Here is a 20,274-nt window from a genome sequence, read left to right as displayed (position 1 = left end):
CCTTAATCCGGCATTAAATTGACCCTCTGATCATAGCGTCTGTGTTGCCTATCTTTGTGGAGATAATCCTCAATATCAACGTGCTGCTTTTCGGGGATGACGCACATCTGGGGTGGTTCGCGGACTTACTTGACAATACTGGGAGCAGCGCAGCAATAGTACCGTGCGTGATGACGGTGTTGGGTGGGACGTTTTCAGTAGGGCCAGGAAGCTCGGAGCTGGGCTTCAAGACGACGATCAGGCTGGTGTTGTTTCCACCCATACGTTTTGGCGTAGTGTTACTTCCGTTCAAGCGGGGCGCTACTCCTCACGGACACAAGATGGTAACGGTGACCGGGATCCTGTTGGGCGATATGACGGGCGTGCAGGGGTGCGGCGAACGGAACGGTTCGGCGCATTTGTTCTGGCAACATGTATCTGCGGTGGTGATGTTTGCCGCTCGTGTTGTGATTTGTCTGAAGATCGTAAGCCCCCTCTGCATAGTGAAAAACTTAGACTTATTTTCAGCATGACTCAGGCAATGTTTGCATCAGGATACAAGAAAATTTAGACGCTGCTAAACACTTCAACTGCAGAAGTGGCTACTATGGATATAACAATGAAGGACGATAGCATGAAATGTTGCTGGCCGTTCCAAACTAGATACATGTCTGGCTAAATACTCTCACTTGGCGAATGATATACAACCACTGCCTGCACGCCCAGATCGATCAAGTGCTAGGTACCGCCAGTGATGCCCTCAGAGAGTTGGTGGCACAAGTCAAAGGAGCTTGAAATTGCTACAATGGCCCTTCGTGAAGTACAGAGAAACCATTTGACATTTGGAAGACAGTGAACATACGCACTCTGCCAGGAACTTCCACAGGCCATTCAACTCTGTTACTCACTGCCGCATTTACCATTTGATTTTACCATCCCATCACTCCATGCCACTCCACAAGCCTCAACTTCCCAATGTCGGAGGGTGTCTATAGATTGTGATCTAGAAAGACTGGTCCTACAGTCTGCGTAACCGACACTCAGAGAGGATGAACACGGAAAAAACACAAAAAAACAATCAAAGCCTTCACCATGAAATGGCGACGCAAAATCCACATCGAGGTCTGAGAAAAATTATATCTATTGTATAAGTGCTTGCTTACACTCAGACTTCGATGTTACTCAACAATGCCCACGTTGTGTCCAGTCCCTGATCCATGCATCCCAAAACACCAACGTTTCTCTAATCACTACACCATCCCGAACTCACATATACGTTAATCTCCCTAGTCCACCATTGCCACCCTGCTTCATTCTACACACTCATCACCTCGCATAAACCCCAATTCACCCACCACTTCCCGCGTCCGCACCTCCACCAACCATAACCATAACAACACTGCACTGCACTGCACTGCTTCTCCACTTCTGCCCAATGCCCTACGCATCTACACTACACAGCCGCCCATCATCTCGCTTCCCCATCTGTGCGCTCCTCTTCCATGCGCACCCACATCCTACAATCAAAATCAGGACATTACTTCCCATCTAATACTACGCCCCCTACCTCCTACATAGCGGGTGCACTCGTCACCCTTTGAAGCGTCCCTGGCGCTTGCAACACCTCCAGCACATCCACCTTCTGGTTCGCCGCTTCGTTCGCTATCTCCCTCCGCGACACGTTCCACAGCTGCTCCTCTATCCCCAACTTCCGAAGCTCCATCAGCCCGCGCTCCACGTCCACCAGGTCTCGCACCGACGGCTGCATCATCGTCCGACTGATCCACAGCTGTATGCACTCGTCCGCGTAGTCCGCCTCCACGCCGTTCGTCTTCGCACGCCGCCAGAAATACACCAGCCACGCCTGCTTGAACTGCACGTCCTCCACCTCCGCAGGGCTCAGGTCGAAACCATCCAGCCCCCTCAGACCGCTCGGGCTTGCGGAAGTCGACGGACCAGAACTCTGCCGGTGCCGAGACAATGCCAGCATCACGGCGTCCTCTACCTTCAGAGCTGCCAGCTCCCTCAACCCCTTCTCCACTGCCAGCATGCTCTCGATGTTCCCCTCTCCCGTTATGTCGCTCACGTCCCGTACCTTGCCCTTCGTCGCGTTCGCCGCAGTGCTGTTTCGGCTCCGCCCACTCGGCTCCTCCTTCGCACGCTGCCCTGCCGACAGCACCACCTCCAGCGGCAGCGGTGCCAGCGACGACCAGAACTCCGACTTCCCAGCTGCGATCTCCGGATGTATACCGTGCTTCGCAGCCAGTCCCCAGTACCGCGCCAGCCAGCACCGTTTCAGAACCACCTCCTCCATCTCCTCCTGCGTTAAAATCATGCGATGCGTCATCGTCCGCAATGCCTTCACCTCCATCTCCACCTCCCGTGCGGCTTCAGACGCCGCTACTGCTTCCTCTCTCGCCACCTCCGCCTCCACCCGCAACGCCGCGATCTCATCGTCCTTCACATCCTTGCTCTGCTCCTTGGCTGCCTTCAGGGCAGCCTCTCGCTGCTTCAGGAACTGCTCCTTCCTGTTCAGAATGCGTGAGTCAAGCGAGATACCTTCCCCGAGTGCAGTCACCTGCTTCTCCAGCTCTCGCGACCTCAACTCCTTCTCCTGTAGCTTCTCCTCCACTATCCGCAGCTTTTCTGACAGCGACTCGTTCTCCTCCTGCAGCATGTCAATTTCATCACGCAAAGCTGCAGTCTCTCTCCTCGCATTCGGTCCCAACGAATCGTACCCGCTACTAGACGAAGGTGTCGAGTCCGACGAGAACCTCCGTGCGCGCTCTACTAGAGGCTCCGGCGTCGGAGACGTCGACCTCATCACAGCCGACGGCAACACTGGTCTCGGTCGCTGAACAGCGGCTCCCTGCGTTCCACTTATTGCCGTAGGCCTCAGAGAACCCCGAGGATTCGCCGTCGGCCGCAACGTGCTCCCCAGCGTCGCTGGACTGCTGTCATACCGCCCCCTCGGAGCGAGAAGCGGAGATTGATCTCTCGAAGGATCCCTCGCACTCGGCATGTATGGACTGTAACGAGGAATATCAATATCCTCATCATCGTCGTCTATGGAGTCGCGATTCGCCTGCATAACCTGAGCAAGACGCGCTGCCGCGGCTTTGGCAGCATAATTCTGGCTCTTCTTCACGGAGTTCTGCACCGAACCGGACGCAGACCCCGATCGCGGATGGGGGATGCCCACACCCCTCTGTTGCCGCCCATGCACAGGGCTGCCATTTCTCTCCCTCTCCGCCATAACTCACTCCCGATCTCTCTTCCACTTTGGGTATCCAAATCTGTCCTCGCTCCTCACGACAGACGCTTCCGTCCCGCCGAAACTTTCCTCACTTTCAACACACAAATGCTACCACCCAATCGCTACAACCCCTGCATTATGCACACCCATCGCCCTTCCGCACTGTTGAGGTCTACCGATGCGCACCGCTTTTTTCATGCCGCCTCTTCCCATGTCAAGCATGCTTGAACAGCTTCATGCTCAGCCAGTGGAAGTACACAGCCGCCACAAACACTGGTCCAGTCAATGGAACCACCAAACTGTAATACCTGCATACCCCCACACCCATACCCTGTTAGTGTCACGCAACATCCCAACTGCCGCTCCCACTCGCTGTACGCATTCTCTACCTGGAGTTCACAACTCTAAATTCAGCTGCAGCTTTGCAACTCTGGTAGCCTGGAGCTTCCTGCTACCTCACCTACAGCGTCCACGACCTCACCAATGAAGCAATGCACCAGTGCCATCTATTACTGTGCGAGAACGGGACGTCCTCGCTAATTCTACTGACTCTATGGATTGAACTGAAACAGACGAGCACCCGGATTGGGCATAATCTAATCCCCGATCCTTCAATTCTCTCCACCAGAAACACCATTAGACCTCACCAATCGCTCGGACTAACGCCCACAATGCCAACCTACAACCATTCCAGATCCGCACCCACCATCCATGCCACGCACTTGCCATGCGTCGCCAACCACCCGACCTTCACAACAAACAGGTAAGCTTCCCCTCACAACATCCGTGCCTTGCAGCATTGCTTCCACCACTCCAACTAGACCTAATGGCGACCCCACCCCCACACGCATCGTCCCTTGCCACCCAATCACACAACCCTCGATTAGGGCTCCTTCATCCTTCCAAGAATCTCCGCCATCCCAACCCACCAACCCTCGACCTCCGCATCCACTCAACAAACCCCGGAGCTCCACACCGACACTCAGTCGATCGCCTTCCAATACCACCACCCGACTTTCTCACGCACAACAAGAAATCCCCGATCCCTCGACCAACCCAACCACACCCACGACACGGACCATTCAAAATCGGACCACTTAAGGCAAGAACGGGGTGCCATGCCGACGTACCAGTCGCCGCGAACAGCGTCCAGGAAGGGTACTCCGCAGGGCGGGAGCAGCTTTGACAGCAGGGCAGCGTACAAGAGCACACCGAAACCCACCACACCTGCGGCAATGAGAAGCACACCCCAGCAGAAAAGCAGCTGCGGAGGAGCGGACGACTTGCGCGCAAGCGAGGGCAACCGGAACAGCGCAGGCGCAGGGCGACCATCCATAGCCAGTCTCCCAACCAGCGAGCAAACCAGCGACCCCGTCCTCGTCCCCTTTCTTCTCTGCACCCACCTGCCAACTCCTAACTATGGAGCAGCCCGATCGGAAAAAAGTGCCGAGAAAGTGCAGACTTGCTTGTGATGCTACGGTTGTAGTAGAAAAACAGTGTATCTCCTCCTCCACCTCCTCCGAGGCCTTGTGATGGGGCGATGCGGAATCGGGAAGAAATGTATAAATACAAAGTGAGGGGTGAGCCTGCTGCTGCTGCTCCGAGCGTGTGTGCCTGGGATTTTGCTGACCAAATCGCTGGCATGAGGCTGCAGTGCCGCATTTGCTCTGAGGCTGCCTGCACTTGTGGACCCCCTTCGTGACTGTGAACCCGGGCTCCGCGTTTGGTCCTTCCAATCTGGGGTCCATTTGAATTTGTCTCCACTCCATCTGTGATTGCCTTACAGTTTGATGGGTAGTCTGTGCATCTTAATAGTGTGAGCATTTGGACTTGTTACAATGGGAGCGTTGCTTTATTTGTTGCTTTTTTGACATTATCACCCTTGGTATGCACTTGCTTTTGTTCATTCTGTGGAAAAAATGTGATTTATAACGACAAAAACTGCTACAATTGATTTTTGTTTTATGATTTTGTAGTGTTTGTAAGTTAGATAACTAAAGCTTTTAATTTGTGCCAGCACTTGTGAGATTTCTCATCCAAGTTTTTTATTCATGTGGCTTAACATATCCTGTGTGATGAGTTTGCTGTGTATTAGAAACATGCAAAGGATTAGCACATTCGTGTTGTGTTGGTCTTTATACAAAAGTTGAAAAATGAGGTCATGCTTATTCACATTCAAAAATTAGCAAAAACTTTTTTTTTCTGTACTTGTTATAACAATTCAAATTCGTATTGAGAAATCATCAAAATAATCAAAAACCATTATTTGTTGAACTACATTAATATAAAAAAATATAATGTTAATGGTTTTCTTTTTTACCATAAAAAAATATAGTATGTTACACGTTATTACAGTGATGTTATCAACAAGACTTATTGCATAAACAATGTATTTATTATTTTAGAAATTTCTCTTCAAACTAAATTTAATTTTTCATTAGCTTTTTTCACTCAACATAGTTCCAAGCTATATATTTTTTTATTACCAAATAAATCTTAATAGTGTATGTCTTGAAGTGCTAAAATGATTATATGTATTTACACATATTTCACAAAAAATACAATTATATGTACAAGTTCTAAATTTTGTGCATAAAGAATAAAAATTTGAATCCTACTTCATGAGTTCATATTGTGTTTTCTTTGTTTTCACCAAAAGGGATATTTAATTAGCTGCATTCCAAATAATAGTATTAGAGCATTACACTTACAATCAATCTATCCAAAATTATAAAATGTTTATCATTTTATTTCTGTATTTTTTTTATTTTGTTAGTTATTTAAAAAGCGAAATAAACATTTTTGTGATTTGCTATACTAAAGTTTTATGAAATTTCTTGCTTAAGTCGCTAGAATTTTATTTACTAAGATAATACAAATTTCTACATAATTTGTTAAGAATATTTTCTGTAATACAAAAAGATTTTAAGAAATTGTAAAAGAGTTTATGGCCTCTAAACAAATAATAAGACATAAAAATACTTTGATAAGAAAATAGTTCCATAAAAGGAATGCATTTTAAGTCCTATTTGTCCAAATGTTTTAAAGGGTTAATAGATCTGATTATAGATGTGAATTTTCAATAAAAGCTGTGAGTTAAAGATCTGTTCAACAAAAAACAAACAAACAAACAAGAATATTATTTTATTTTATTTTATTTTTTGGAAATAATTTAACCAGTTACACTAATTTTTCCAATCAAGATTATTGTCAAAGAAATCATGTAGTATTTGCTTATACCAGTTAAGGTAATATGTTTTATAATCATGTACTTGAACTGAACACCCACAACAAAATTTCCTTGGTGCATTTTCTTCCTGGGTTTTTCGGGAAAAAATATACACACAACCACAGAAGTACACAAATCATCAAGAAAACGCGAGGACAATGGTATCAAAACTAGAACCAGACAAGAAAGGCTTCACGATGGAGAATGTGAAGCAAAAATGGATGATACTATGAATTGAAAGGAGATCGTCCGTCTAGCCAACCCAACGACATGGGCGTCGTCAGAAGCATGGATTAAAAATGTCTCTAAATAAACAATATATACAATTCTATGATAGAGTGATTCTAGCAGTATGATTGCTGACAAGAAATTAGCTGCAACATGATACGTCACAATGAGCTCCAGCTGCAGAAAAACCCATCTCTTCATTCTGGTCAAGGAGTAGTTCTTTTGCTCCACCACTTCTTGCGTGTCTTCTCTTTCTCAGCCGAATCTACGTTGCACAATCTCTGCAAGACCAACTTGGTCTCTCGCAGCCTGGTTTTGAAGTCTTTCTTCCAGGTATCAAATCTCATTCTCAGCTTCCGGAGTTCTTCTTCTGGGTCCAGGGGCGCTTCAGTAAGGCCTGACTTAACCTCTATGAGAAAATCAGCGTCGTCATTGAAGACCTGTGTTCGGTGATCAAATTCTCTGACTAGGTGATTGACCACAGACCGAGCAGCGTCCACATCACCACGTGGGGTGCTACACTCACGGCCTGGTAGCAAGTACCTGTTATAGAACTGGTCCGGGCTCCTTGTGCCGTTAGTGGTGGCGTCATCCCAATCAAATTCTTCGTCGTCAGGGGGGGGCAGGAGTTGCCGTTTGGTGCGCTGATGCTTACCGGCAGAAAAGCGATCATTGATAGAATCATGATCCTTCGTTGGAGTTTGCAGCATTGAATAGTCATCCGTTGCTAAGCTCCTCTTAGCAGCTGATAAGCTGAGCTGCAGGGACGACATCTGCTTCTGCCACATCTCTTCCATGGACGTCATCTTGGCTTCATACTCCATCCACCGTGCCTCGTAATGCAGGATCTTCTGCCGCATCGAGGCATTTTCTTCCTCCTTCTCTCTTAGTGCTTTCTCTGCCATTACTGCACGCCGCTGCAGCTCCAGAAGGTATGAGGGCCGCACCTTGATGGTGACCTCTTGCAATTCCTAAAAAAAACACAGCAACGACAGTGAATTTCTTCCCTACACAGCGAGGCCTGGTTTGTGTCGATGCGACACTGTTTGGAAAAGTATTTAACTAAACTATATCGATTGGTGCAGGACGACATTGAGTTACAGGTACATAGCTTACCTCTGCTGCCACCACCTTAATGAGTTCTGGTTCTTCATCACGCTCATCATCAGCAAAAGTATGTTGTTCGTGAATCATGCGTTCTTTCTTTAACTTAGTTTCTTCTTTGATCCTAGCTTCTTCCCTAGCTTGGGCCTCGACTCTTAGCTTCGCCTCAGTTGCCAGCCTCTCTTCAGCCTCCCTTCTTTGGGCAAGAAATTGTTTCCTAGCCAACCACATACGAATGACTGCCGTTTGCAGCTTTCCAGTTAGAATGAATCATATATCACAGGAATTCATATCATAAGCAGCTGGGCACCATTAAAGGAAACGACTCCTTAGAGCATTATTTCAAATGGAGTAATTAGCTTTGAAGAGTAATCAGTACCTGCTTGAACCTTGACGATTTTTTCTTTTATTGATTGATATTTACGACAGGCAGACTGCTGTCGTGCATACTTTTGTACAATTACAGCTGCACGATGCCTCTCTAGCAATCTCCCGAATCGCTTTCTTGCTATTGCCCCTCTCACCACTGAAATATCGCAACAGGAATTACGCCAGTAAGCTCAAGACAAATTCACATAGTCAATCAACAGTTAGGATGTAAATAAAAAGCTACTAAGAACTTTGACGCAACCACACATGAAAAAGCGTGCATACTACAATCAATTTCCATTTGTAGAAAGAGGAAAGGCAAGAATAATAATATGTTCAACAAAAAAATCCAGACAGTAATGCTTCTCTATATAATTCATAAAAAAACAATTACATAGCTCTAAATTCCATGACATGCTTGTAGATAACTAAATTTAACAGAAAGTAACATTGATAGGAGAGTATAGTCTCACTGCATTGTAAAATGATTGTGGTCATGCGTCGTTGTTTGTAAATGCACCGGGCCTTGTAACCCTTGTACACTGCTTGAACTCGAGTGACACCCTGAAGGGTCCTCAATCTAACGTCCTCCAAATGTCCTATCTGCGTTAAGAATTTCATAACAGATATTCACGATGTTAATCTCGAAGGTAGATAATGAGGTCAGCCTGGATCGACATGTGTCTTAAGTTTATTTTAAATTTTACGAGAATTTTTCTGTAAAAAATTTTGTTACATAAGAAAAAGAGAGGCCATATTATGAAAGGAAGACAAATCTAACCTGTCCAGCACGAAAGAATAGCTTTGAGATGCCAACTTGATACATATCTGGAGGAATGCCAAATTGATGTAGTATGGAAACACATATATCTAGCACATCCTCCTGGTTGGATAGGCTTCTTGGAAGAAGAAAGCCATACCTGCACATTCACCTAAATATTGTTTGAATATTGCACTCGTGATTTCACAGGAGGATGCAGATCTGAAGCAAAGCCGTCTGTAATGCTCACATCTAACATTAGACATCACTTAGACCGTTTTGCCTTGTATTTATGCAACGGTGAAACGAAGCTAGCAATGACAAAGGGCCTTGGAAGTAAAATTTAACATTTGAAAACTCAACCCTAAAAATTCAGATGAAGTTGTGTTAATATAAGCCCCCAGGCATTGTTTTACCGGCTTGCAAATTCATCATGCGAATGACGGTTTGGATAGCCAGATCGTGAGATGCGAACGACCTCAAGGACTCCACAACACCGAAGCTGCTGTAATACCAGCCCCTGCTCGAATATATCAGGAAGCTGTGATGTATTGGGTTTGATACACCTGATGAAGTGGGGCTCAGTGCTCTCCAGCCTTTGCATCAGCTTGTTCAGTTGACCCTTCAAAACCCAAGTATTTAACGAGATCTCAATCAGTTATCCAAGTTATTAAGTCGACTTCATTACGTGATTGCTAATCCACCGTAGCTTACTGTAGGTGAAGAGAGTTCTCTAAAACTGGCATACATGGACAAAATAAGATTGGTTGTAAGATGCATACTCTTGACTTAATAAATTCAGCTAGGCATTTGAGTGAAGGTAATATATCTTAAATTTCAAGAGAATATCAAGAACATTACACATTCATGGGTTCTCGAACAAAAAGAGAGCCATTAAAATATATAATAAATGTAACATGATTAGATCAATGACGCGTCACTGACCATCATCTTAATGCCGACTAGATGCCACTAGAAGTTTAAGATGTAGCACAATAAAGAATTATCTGCAAAACACAACTGACATAGGACTGCATTGGTAGAAGGAACACACCTTGAACTTTGTAGCCACACTCTGCTTTTGTGATTCTGTACTGCCATTGAAACTCCTGCGGGTGGGACTGATCAGCTTCTGCACACCATCTCCGATAGAGGCAGCAAAGAGCTGTGATAATGCGCAATCACAGGAAGCTAACAACTGCAACAGATCTGCATGAAGCAGGTCCCTGTTTTTCTCGAGAAACCCATTGGTTTCATACACCACCTACAGCCAGGACTAGCAGTTAATCGTCTGGAGAGGTTTCAGGCAGATCGATAACTACAACCTTGTCTCCAAAGTCAAAAAACCCAGCCCAGATGTCAGTGAACCATCACAAATGACCCGTTTTCACTTTCTCAACAGCTTAACTTGCCAAAAAATTCAAAGAAAACTGTATCTTATTCGTGAACCAGAATTATTCTCATGAACCCATAGCACAGGAACTGCAAGATAAATACCTCCCCGGCGTAGTGACAAACGCGGAATGCCTTATCTCGTTCGCATTTGAAACAAACATTCCCTTTCAGATGCTCCTTCCACTTATTTGCAAGTGTTAAATCTGAAGATCGTGGAAACATGCACTCTTCATCCAGTAGTGAAATCAATCCCAATGGTCTCTGCACGGCGCATGTACCCAAATACAATTAACTTTATGACTGTGTAAGTCCTACATGATACAAGTCGCGCACATTTCCAATCTTTCACGATAACATGCCCTGGTTTGATAAACTCAGATGCTCGTGGAGAAGTGCGCCAGTTGAGTTGCAATCAAAAGAACCAAGATTGCCAGTTGACACTATGATAGAAGATTTTTGAAGTCGTTTAATTTCACATACTTGAGTTGTGTGATGCAAAGCATAATTACCTTCTCAATAAGATCAAGACACTCTTGATTATCTTCAAAATCTACTCTGGTCCAATCAATGTTTTCTGAGGTGTACTCCTGTAAATTTGTCACAGCCAAAGTCGTACTCTATCAGTTGCATAATTCTACTCCAAGATCCATTCAGACGCAAGAGATGAAAAAAATCGAATTTCAGGGAAACATTGGAATCGTACAACAACCTAAAAGACCCAGAAAGAAAGACTAGTTTGCAAATAATTAGCTTTTTGTGTACCTCTTGCTCAAGCTTAAACAGATGGCGATTGAAATGTTGTTGCAACCTTTCGTTTGCATAGTTTATGCATAACTGCTCAAAACTGTTCTTCTGCAATCAGGAGGGAAATGCTTAAGCTAGACCATAAGAAGAGCCATCAATCCAGAAATCAAAGCTTTGACTAGATCAGGAAACAATTAATAATAAACTGCTTACAATCTCATTCTAGTGTATGAGAAGATTTCACCTGAAAAGATTCAAAACCATAAATATCTAGTATGCTGATTGACCTTCCTGTTCGCTTCTTGCCAACCTCCAAGGACTTGTTAATACGTTCCACCAACCAGTCAAACAAGTTCGCATAGATAGCTTTAGCAAGGGCGTCTCTGGAATCGGTTGCCTGCAACCAGAAAACAATTAGCCTCTGCGCCAAGTTTTCATTCCTGTATCCGATGGATTTTCAAAAGCAGACTAGAATAACCCTTCACATCTAATTAGCAAAAAAATTCAAAGCTTCTAGTCATTGTAAACCAAGCATGCTGATAGGATTTGACAATTCTATTCAAGGGTTTTAAAACAACAAAGGATACCTGAGTTAGGGTCAATCTCTGTATAATATGATCACCTCCTGCACGGATCCTTCGGGTGGAGAGGGCTGCAATAAGATCGCTGCACTCGCAATGAAGCAATGCTGCGGCCACTTTTACCGCTGCACACAGGAAGTATATACAATCATTTAACGTAAGATCGAAAACATATTACAACTATAAACTATATAGTGTTGAACTTAAGCTCAACAGCATGGTTTGTGCTAGAAAACCAAGTTGACTTACGTTTGCACTCAGTCGCAAAAAATATAGTATTAATTACCTTCATTTTCATCAACAACGACATGATTATCATATTCAACAACGGAGAAAGTGATATTCCCAAGCCACAGCACAGCTGAAAGCATTTCAAAAGATTGCTCTTGGTCTTCCTTGCTGATATCCACGACATTCATGGCACTCTGCAAGACAAGATTCCCACAACGGAATTAAATGCAGAGTCACCAATGAAGACATAATACATGTATCGATACCTGGAAATCATTCAGTAGTTTGTTCCACTCAAACAACGCTTGAAAAAGTTAATGAGCTTTTCAAACGAGTCAGAATAAACAGCACATGCAGCAAGTTTTCAGAAGATAGGCACCAAATACAGCAGGATCTAGGACTCACCCTCAAATTTTGGAATTTCTCTGCATCGTCAACGTTGTCGATAGACAAACAGTTGCTTTGGCTCAAATACCGATACTCTTTCGCAGATTTTAGATGTAACCGTTCTGCTCCAGAATGGAATAGTCGCAAATTAGAAAATATTTATCATGATTACAATTCACAATCCATCATAGACGCAATCAAATACTTCCGGTTCAAAGAAACGGAATCAGTTACAATTAAAAAGGCTCAATGTGTTAAATTATGTTACCTTGTAAAGGTCTATTAGCTCCAGCGCAAAGCTGATAAAAGACATGATAAGACCTTTCGCCTTCAGCCTGCTTGACAACTCGTGACTGCGATCATGACACATTGCAACGTCAGACAACATGATTACATTCATTGGAAAGCTGCACTCAGTATTTATCTTTGTGGCAGAGGATACAGTACTTCTATATATCAATAACCATTCGACTGCAGCTCCACTGAACAAGAGTATAATCTGCTGAAGTATGTAGGTCAAGCACCAGGTTATGAGCAAATCAACAGATTTCTTTACTTGATAAGGTGAAATTAGCTACCGTTATCAACAATGAATAAATAAACTCACAAAAAGCTAGATTACCTTTTCTAGTAAATCTTCTCGAACATAAGTGAAAGAGTTGCAACAAGGCCACAACACACAAACCAAAGTAAGAAGCAAATATACCAAGACAATCGAAAAAGAATGCAGAATGTGTGCTAGAGAAACAGCATAGCAGCAACAAGAATCTGAATTTATGCAAGTGCCTCTTAAACGTCCATTTATTGCTACTTGTAATTGAGGTGCAATGTCTTATAAAAGCTTACAAGTGTGAATATATGCACCACATATTCTCCCTGATCTATCAAAGTGGATGTCAATCAGCTTGCCCTGTGAACATAAACAGCGGTGTCACCAACAGTACAAGAGCACAGTTGAAGACTAAAGTTCTTCCTAACTCATATCGACCTCAAACGAAATAACAAGAACTACGACTTCCAATGTCTCCGTCACTGTTATTATGTAGAAGCTTAGTACAAATGAAACCAATAAAGAAGGTCGGGACACTTACAAAGCGACTGGAATTGTCATTTCGTAACGTTTTAGCGTTGCCGAATGCTTCCAAAATAGGGTTTGTTTGCAAGATCTCATCTTCCAACCCACCACCGCCTCCAAGTGCAGCTAGATACTGCATGGCAATTTTGGCGGTTTCTGTCTTCCCTGCACCGCTCTCACCACTGTAGAAGGTCCAGGATTCAATACAATTGTTCGAGCACAACAGAAGACAAAGAGATTATGTCTGTAAACGCAAGATGCTGGAAGAAAAGGAAGAAGAAGTAATGAAAAAGAAATTATTTAATGAGTTTTAAAACTTAAACCATATCAGTAAATCTGTCAACGACGCACTTTAGAAACAAGATTGCCCACTGGGCTCATCACTGAACTTCTTAGAATGAAAGACTAAGAGCTATTTAAGAGGTCTGCAGTTCACAACAAATAAAAACGGTAACATACCTAATGATAATAGACTGATTGATTCCATCTGCACATGTGCCACCATAAAAACCCAATGAGACAGGACCTCATCTGTAAAATCGAACTCCTTAGCTGAATCGATATTCAATAGAAGTTTCGGACTTTACTGAAAAAGAATAAACTAGATCACATTACTGAAAATAAACCTAGTCGCCCGCCACTAAACAGGTATCGAGATTGGGTACCTCGCATCATGGCATTGAAAGCAGTGTCCGCTGTCATATATACATGAGGATGAGAGCTCTCTGGAGTTCTCTTTTGATAAGCTTGTACACTGTCTGGACCATAGATGGGAACTTTCTTAAAAGGATTGACTGCAATCAAGACAGGACCTGCTCTAGTCTGCGTAGCGACATTCCACAACGATGCTGAGAGAGAGTTTTAAATGTCCTCACTACGATTACGAGGAAAGTCACAAGTAGGATCGCAATGTAACAAGACACTGAGTACCAGAAAATTCTTAATTGAGTCGTACGAAATGAGCTGTAGGCGCCACAGCTTGTAGTAGCACTTGTGCTAGATGTTTTACAAGCAACAACAAAAGCTCGAAGACAAAGAGACAGAATTCACCAGCAGTTGAAGGAAAAGCCAGATTCTGATTATGCTTACATATATTTTGTCCTTCGCATACCGGAAGGCTAAATTATGCAGAACAGAAGGCTCGTTCAGGTAGCTGAGTTTGATCAAATCGAAGACTCCTTCTAATATTTCGGGGTTTGCTGGCTGTAGACTTGACGCATTTACTTTGATCATCTGCACCAATTTACAAGGAAAAATCTTCAACAAAGAAATTATACGAGGAGTAGTCCTTGACACAGGGATAGGTCGAATGGTAGAACTCAGTATAATAGCAAGCAATCAATAGTAATGAGAATCTGAAATTAAAGTAGAAACAAAATAATGCGATGAAAATTTTACCAGTTGATCAGGAGTGCGAACCACGGCCTCCGTATCCTCGATAGTAATTACTGTTCCAGCAATCCAATTGTAATCTGAAGATAAAAACCACACCCGTAGATTCTGCAATTGCGACACCTCCTTATAAGCATCGCCACACGCATTCCAAAACAAGGGCAACGTTTATACTAAGAGACAAAAATCTCCTCGAACTGGAAAGCACTGCCTACAACAACGTGAAACTTACAAAAGTTCTAGGGCCAGGACAGGTTCCCCTAATGGTCATTCAGGCAACAAAGTCCTATAATTGCTCGAACTCAGCTGATCACAGCTGTGGAAAAGCTAGGGAACGATTTTTGGTGGTACTGAAAAGTGCGCACATTACTTGCTATGTCATATTCCTGAAAAAATAACCCTTCCCTGTAGCGCAAGAGAAATGAAACCCTAACAAGAAAGATTGATTAGGATTTCAGAGGATCGGCCAAGTATACCTTCTTCAAGCGCAATGTACCATCATCCCTCCATTTCTTGCCAGATGATGGAGTAGTGGCAGGATGAAGGGCAAAATTTTCCGCGCCAGGAGTTTGAGGTGCAGGAGGTTCTTGTGCAGTTAGAAAACTGAAAGTTGATTGTTCGCGAGAAAATCCCCGGTTATCGCCGGAGACATTTATTCTGTCATCAAAGATACTGCCCATTTGTGCATTGCTTTCCTTTGCCGGCGTGAAAAGAGTAGGCATGATGGTAGGGGACGATACGAACTGGGGATTGGGCAAGCTTCCATAGTTCGCAACTATCTCTCTTTCCGCAAGAGGGGCATGACTATTTTCAGATGCAAGGTCGAATGGTTTTGACAGGCATCTTGAAGCCAAGCCTGCAGGATCGACTGCTGTAATCAGATTTGAAATGGGGGACCCGAGGGCGATATTTTCCTTCAACAGCATCCCGGAACCTTTACTCGGGATGGCGAGATTGTCTATACACGCGCCCGGAGCTTTCTTAGCTCGCATTGATGATGATAAGCGCGCTCTGGATGTGGGCATCGAAGGTGCAGACAGAACCACATCGTTCTCCGTCTCATCACTCAACATGTCATCCTCCTCAATGTATTCAGCCGTCGTAAAATCTTGCACTCCCCGCACGGGGGTCCTAGAATCGTTTCCAACCGAGGAAAACATTGTGACCTTCGAAGAATACCGCAACTGTTCAATGCCCTGTACGTTTCCAACTCTCTCAAGGGAATCCCGCCATCTTCCCCAAACACAAAAGACTTCCTATCTAACCTCGCCGATGTCGAATTAGAATGCCGCTGAATTTAAGAAAGACCATCAAAAAGATTCTTCCTCACAAATGGACAAATGCTTTTTCAGCTGACAATGCTCGTTCTCACACAACAGCACCGCGAGATGTGACAACCAACCCTGACACAACAGACTCCCGGATCCATCCCCCGAAGAAACTACACTCAGGGGAGGGAGGGGAGAAAAAAAAAAAAAACCGCAACTATCACCGCTACGCATTCACATTATCATCACTTTCCAAGCGAAAGATCCAAATGCTGCTGCAACCACCATTCCCTCCCTCCCTCCAAGCTCACCGTGCCCTTCTAACACTCCACACTCTCCTTCACTCCAACCACCACCCCACACACTGTCCGAATGAATTCCGCCACAAGCCAACATTCCCCTTCCGGGAGCTCGCACCCCACTCAATCCCAACAACCCCCACTGGATGAAAACTCACTCAGAGTCTACTCCACCACCCACCGCAAGCCCAGGGGCGGAGAAATCCAAGCGCGGAAGGGCCAAACAGGCAGGAGGCAGGAGGTGTAGTAGTAGTAGTGGGCTTGGCCATAAGGGACACGATGAGAGAGAGGCGATGTAGCCTGCTGCTGGCAACGGCCAGGCCGAGTCTGATTTGTATTGCCAGCTCTCCCCTTCCTTCCCTTCCCTCCTCCCTTTCCTCTTTCCTTCTTCTCCGTCTCCTTCTTCTTCTTCTCCTTCCTCTTCGTCTCCTGGTGGCCAGTTGCTGCTGCTGCTGATGCAGTGCTGTGCTGGTTGCGGCGGCGTCCTCGTAACTCGTCCCACTCGTCCCTCTCTCGGTCTAACTATGTACTCGCCATGTATTCATCGAGAGAGTCTGGGTCTGGCCTTGGGGGGGGGATGAATGAATGGATGGATGAACGATTGAAATAATCTAGTGTGAAGGAATTGTCGATGGATGAGGATGAGTATTTGCGTGGATGTGGAATTCTTCGTTCGTTCGTCCAAGTCGGTGCGATTTCTGTCAGAAGGGAATTGCTCGGAGGGGGGGGGGATAGTGAATAGTGAGTAGTGAGTGAATAGTGAGTTCGGTGGGTGGTGGTCTCATGAGGAGGGAAATTTGTAATTGGGTCACGAGGGAAATCAGTTCCGGGAAAATTTTCTCTAAACTGCTCTTCTTTCTGGTGGTCCTGGTCTTTTTCTTGTGGAATAGGAATCCACTTATGCGTTCCTTTTTACATTTTCTTCTTCTTTTCTTTTTTGGAATTTCCTTGGATTGAGGATTCAATTTGAACATGGACAACACTTACAAGTAATAATCGACTCTTTGCCCCTAATGAGCAACATGCTGTCTTTTTGGTTTATTCTCTCTCTATTTCATCAAATATTGTTTTCAAACCCTGTTTTTTTTTGTTAATCATAATTATTTTTAAAAAAAATGCACATATAGTTCTAATCTAAAACCTTCATTCTATTCTATTGATGATTTTTAATATATATATATATATATATATATATATATAATAAAATAAAATGTCATGGCTAAAAATGAAGGGGTCTTTATACTCAGAAGATTGAAAGGTCATGCTCCAAAAGATATTTTGAATGTCTTCTTTTTGGTGAAAAAAAGTTGTCCTTGGGAAGCCTTAGCCATTGACACAATATAAAGTGAGAAGAGGCCATGACATGACTTAACATTTGCTTATTTTTTTATTATTTATTATTATGATTCTAAAGATGGCACTTCATATTTTGATGTTGATGATTATGAAATATATATATATATATATATATATATATATTTATACACACAGAGAGAGAGTTGTTAATGTTACTTTTAGATCAAACCATTTTTAAGCCAAATGTTATGTTTTTTTTAAAAACGACTTATTACATATTTTTTCATAAAATATTTATTTGCTCCAATCTCAACCACCACCCTTTCTTATGGCAAAGGAAGGAAAAAATGCTCGAAAGAAAGATGCATATTATTAGCTAGTTGTCTACATGGATATCACACTAAATGTAGCAATATTAATTGGAGATATAGCATTTACACTTCTCTCTCTCTCTCCCAACTTCTCTCTCTCTCCCAATGTGTGTGTATATATATATTTGGTATAAATGGTTTTTAAAATTTTTAATAAGTACTTTTAACAATTTCTAACATAACTTCTTAAACATTGATAAAATCTACCTCTTGAAGTGGGCCTGATTCAAATTTTAGAAAGAAATACTACCAATATAATATAGAAAAAGAATGAGTTTATCTCATCTTTTTCTTTTATGATGTTTTGTCTAATTTTTTTAAGTGTAAAACCAACCAATAGATACTTCTTAATTTTAATTAACTATAAGCTTTGAAAGTTGTGGTTTCTTAGTATTTCTCTTGAACATTAAGACTTTTCTAAATCCAAAATTGTCTACTTCTTATTAAAAGATAAATGGCACTAATTATTACTTGCAATGTGCACATCTACCAATGGTTTCTTCTAAAAAAAACAATAGCACCTATAGAAACATTATCTCAAGAAAATAACTTCTTTGTTTTTAAGAAAACTTTCTCCTTTGATTAACTTACATATGTGTTGCTTACTATATTTGAAACTTTATTGTAACATTTGTTTGAGTTCATTTTCTTCATGGGCATCCATATCATTTACTTGTAAACATGTATTTGACTATAAAAATAAAATAAAATAAGGTATAAAGTATTTTTTCTGTTTAAAATCTTGTTCATATATTTTTGAAAATTTGAATTTCTATTATTTTTGAATTTCAATCATTAGTTTTATTAACCTAGACCAAAAGTTCCATCTAAAGATCATATAAATTGACTTGCATCATCAATTAAAGAATTTTAATTAAAAAACAAAAATCAAAAATCAAAAACTTTAATGAACCAGGCTTTAGCATCAAACAAAAGGTTAATGTCCTAATTAGCCCTTGAATCAATTTTATAACAGTACAGGAGTTTTATTTTACCTATGTGAATAGTAGAAGTTATGAACAAGTGTTGAACACTATAGTGCTTTTGACCGTGTGAAATAACTGTGAAAACAAGATATCAAAAGAAACATGCATAATCACTTCAAATGATACATAAAGATGCAGTTACTTTTCAATGACAAATGCTAATGACTTGTTAATCAGAACAAGGTATGGCAGAACAGAAGTCCTTGCAATGTAATCAAAGGATTGTGCAGCATTTCATTCCACAAGCCAACACTAACATACCACACTATTTTTTTAAAAAATATATATTTTTATTCACATTAGCAAAAATTGATTATGCATCAAAAAAAGTATCATGTCTCAATTAGTTATCCAAAGGGCATATTAAAAAAATAAAATAGATAGGGTAGGGGATTCTGCCAGGTTCTCATCCATCCATATGGACAGAGTTATCATAGTCTCTGTGGATGAGAAGTTGTGCTAGAGGGAAATAATGCGGTCATGAGAATAGGGGAAGTTTGGGGAGGGGGATGTCTGTGAGCACTCTCCAATGTGGTGCCGTGATCTCACAGTCACCGTGGCTCCCAAATTATTCATTCACCATTAAAATATTTTGGGTTCAACTTTGTTGTTTAGCAAGTTTTCGTATCCCCAATTCGTATAAATACCTTGAAATACACTTAAACAGAATAATGAAAGCAAACAAGTAAATAAATAAAGTATAGAATTGTGTTGTGACTGTAAAAAGTGCACAATACTTTTGATGGTGGCTGTATTTTCAGGTTGGGGATTCCATTATTAGAAGCTTTAGAAACACGTTGCACAGGTACAGAACACCTTTGAAGGCTCAACGTTTTTATTGGTAAATATTATACCTTTGGGCGCCATTACGCAAGCAGTTTGAACTCCAAAATTTCTCCCCCTCCACACAAAGTATTCTATCAATTTGACTAGGCAAATATTTGGAGTTTATAAACATGAAAAAAAAAATAGCAAATAATAATAATAAAAAAATCAAATCAATGCTGGCACGTTCCTCCCGTTTGCATGATGGGGTGCAGTTGAAAGAAAATCATCAAAGATGTTGACCACAGTCCTTTTGCGTTACATCATCGTCTCTATCTTTGTTGATTCTTGCCGAGGGTCCTCTGCTTTCAGAGCTCACGTTGTTGCAAAGCTTCCACACATTTGCAGGTGGGGGCGTTAGTGAGCGTGGGTATGATGAGCACTGTTGCAATGTCGCGGCCGCACATGGTAGCAGCTCCTTCATCCCCACTCCTCATCTCTTTCTTCCTCTCTCTCTCTCGTTTGGCCACAATTGCTAAGATCCTCCGCACCGGCGCTG

General features: G+C 42.7%; 3 protein-coding genes across 3 annotated transcripts; all 3 read right to left on the bottom strand.

The window, feature by feature from the left end:
- Positions 1 to 1,102: 1,102 nt before the first annotated feature.
- On the bottom strand, positions 1,103 to 3,484 carry LOC112295976 (coiled-coil domain-containing protein SCD2). The gene has a single exon (XM_024548038.3). It carries the CDS (start codon positions 3,233 to 3,235, stop codon positions 1,550 to 1,552), a length of 1,686 nt encoding a protein of 561 aa, XP_024403806.1. The 5' UTR covers positions 3,236 to 3,484; the 3' UTR covers positions 1,103 to 1,549.
- On the bottom strand, positions 3,239 to 5,072 carry LOC149987368 (uncharacterized). Its single transcript, XM_090244697.1, has 2 exons — positions 4,366 to 5,072; positions 3,239 to 3,543 (listed from the first exon to the last, which is right to left on the bottom strand). Exons 1-2 carry the CDS (start codon positions 5,002 to 5,004, stop codon positions 3,430 to 3,432), a joined length of 753 nt encoding a protein of 250 aa, XP_090100823.1. The 5' UTR covers positions 5,005 to 5,072; the 3' UTR covers positions 3,239 to 3,429.
- A 1,531-nt stretch (positions 5,073 to 6,603) lies between these two features.
- Positions 6,604 to 16,276, bottom strand: LOC112295975 (myosin-1). The gene is made up of 23 exons (XM_024548036.3): positions 15,207 to 16,276; positions 14,737 to 14,838; positions 14,428 to 14,571; positions 14,004 to 14,160; positions 13,798 to 13,825; positions 13,355 to 13,520; positions 13,110 to 13,173; positions 12,886 to 12,899; positions 12,532 to 12,616; positions 12,282 to 12,385; positions 11,932 to 12,070; positions 11,652 to 11,770; positions 11,309 to 11,461; positions 11,083 to 11,172; positions 10,830 to 10,907; positions 10,423 to 10,581; positions 9,980 to 10,189; positions 9,342 to 9,547; positions 8,947 to 9,085; positions 8,639 to 8,768; positions 8,176 to 8,322; positions 7,809 to 8,035; positions 6,604 to 7,663 (listed from the first exon to the last, which is right to left on the bottom strand). The coding sequence occupies exons 1-23, from the start codon at positions 15,888 to 15,890 to the stop codon at positions 6,899 to 6,901; spliced, it is 4,110 nt and encodes a 1,369-aa protein (XP_024403804.1). The 5' UTR covers positions 15,891 to 16,276; the 3' UTR covers positions 6,604 to 6,898.
- Between the last annotated feature and the right edge of the window lie 3,998 nt (positions 16,277 to 20,274).

The sequence above is a fragment of the Physcomitrium patens genome, chromosome 19 (assembly GCF_059467195.1).
Source record: "Physcomitrium patens ecotype Gransden chromosome 19, ASM5946719v1, whole genome shotgun sequence".
In the NCBI taxonomy this organism is placed as follows: domain Eukaryota; kingdom Viridiplantae; phylum Streptophyta; class Bryopsida; order Funariales; family Funariaceae; genus Physcomitrium; species Physcomitrium patens.
Note: the sequence above shows the minus strand (reverse complement) of the source record. Positions and strands in the feature narration are given on the sequence as shown.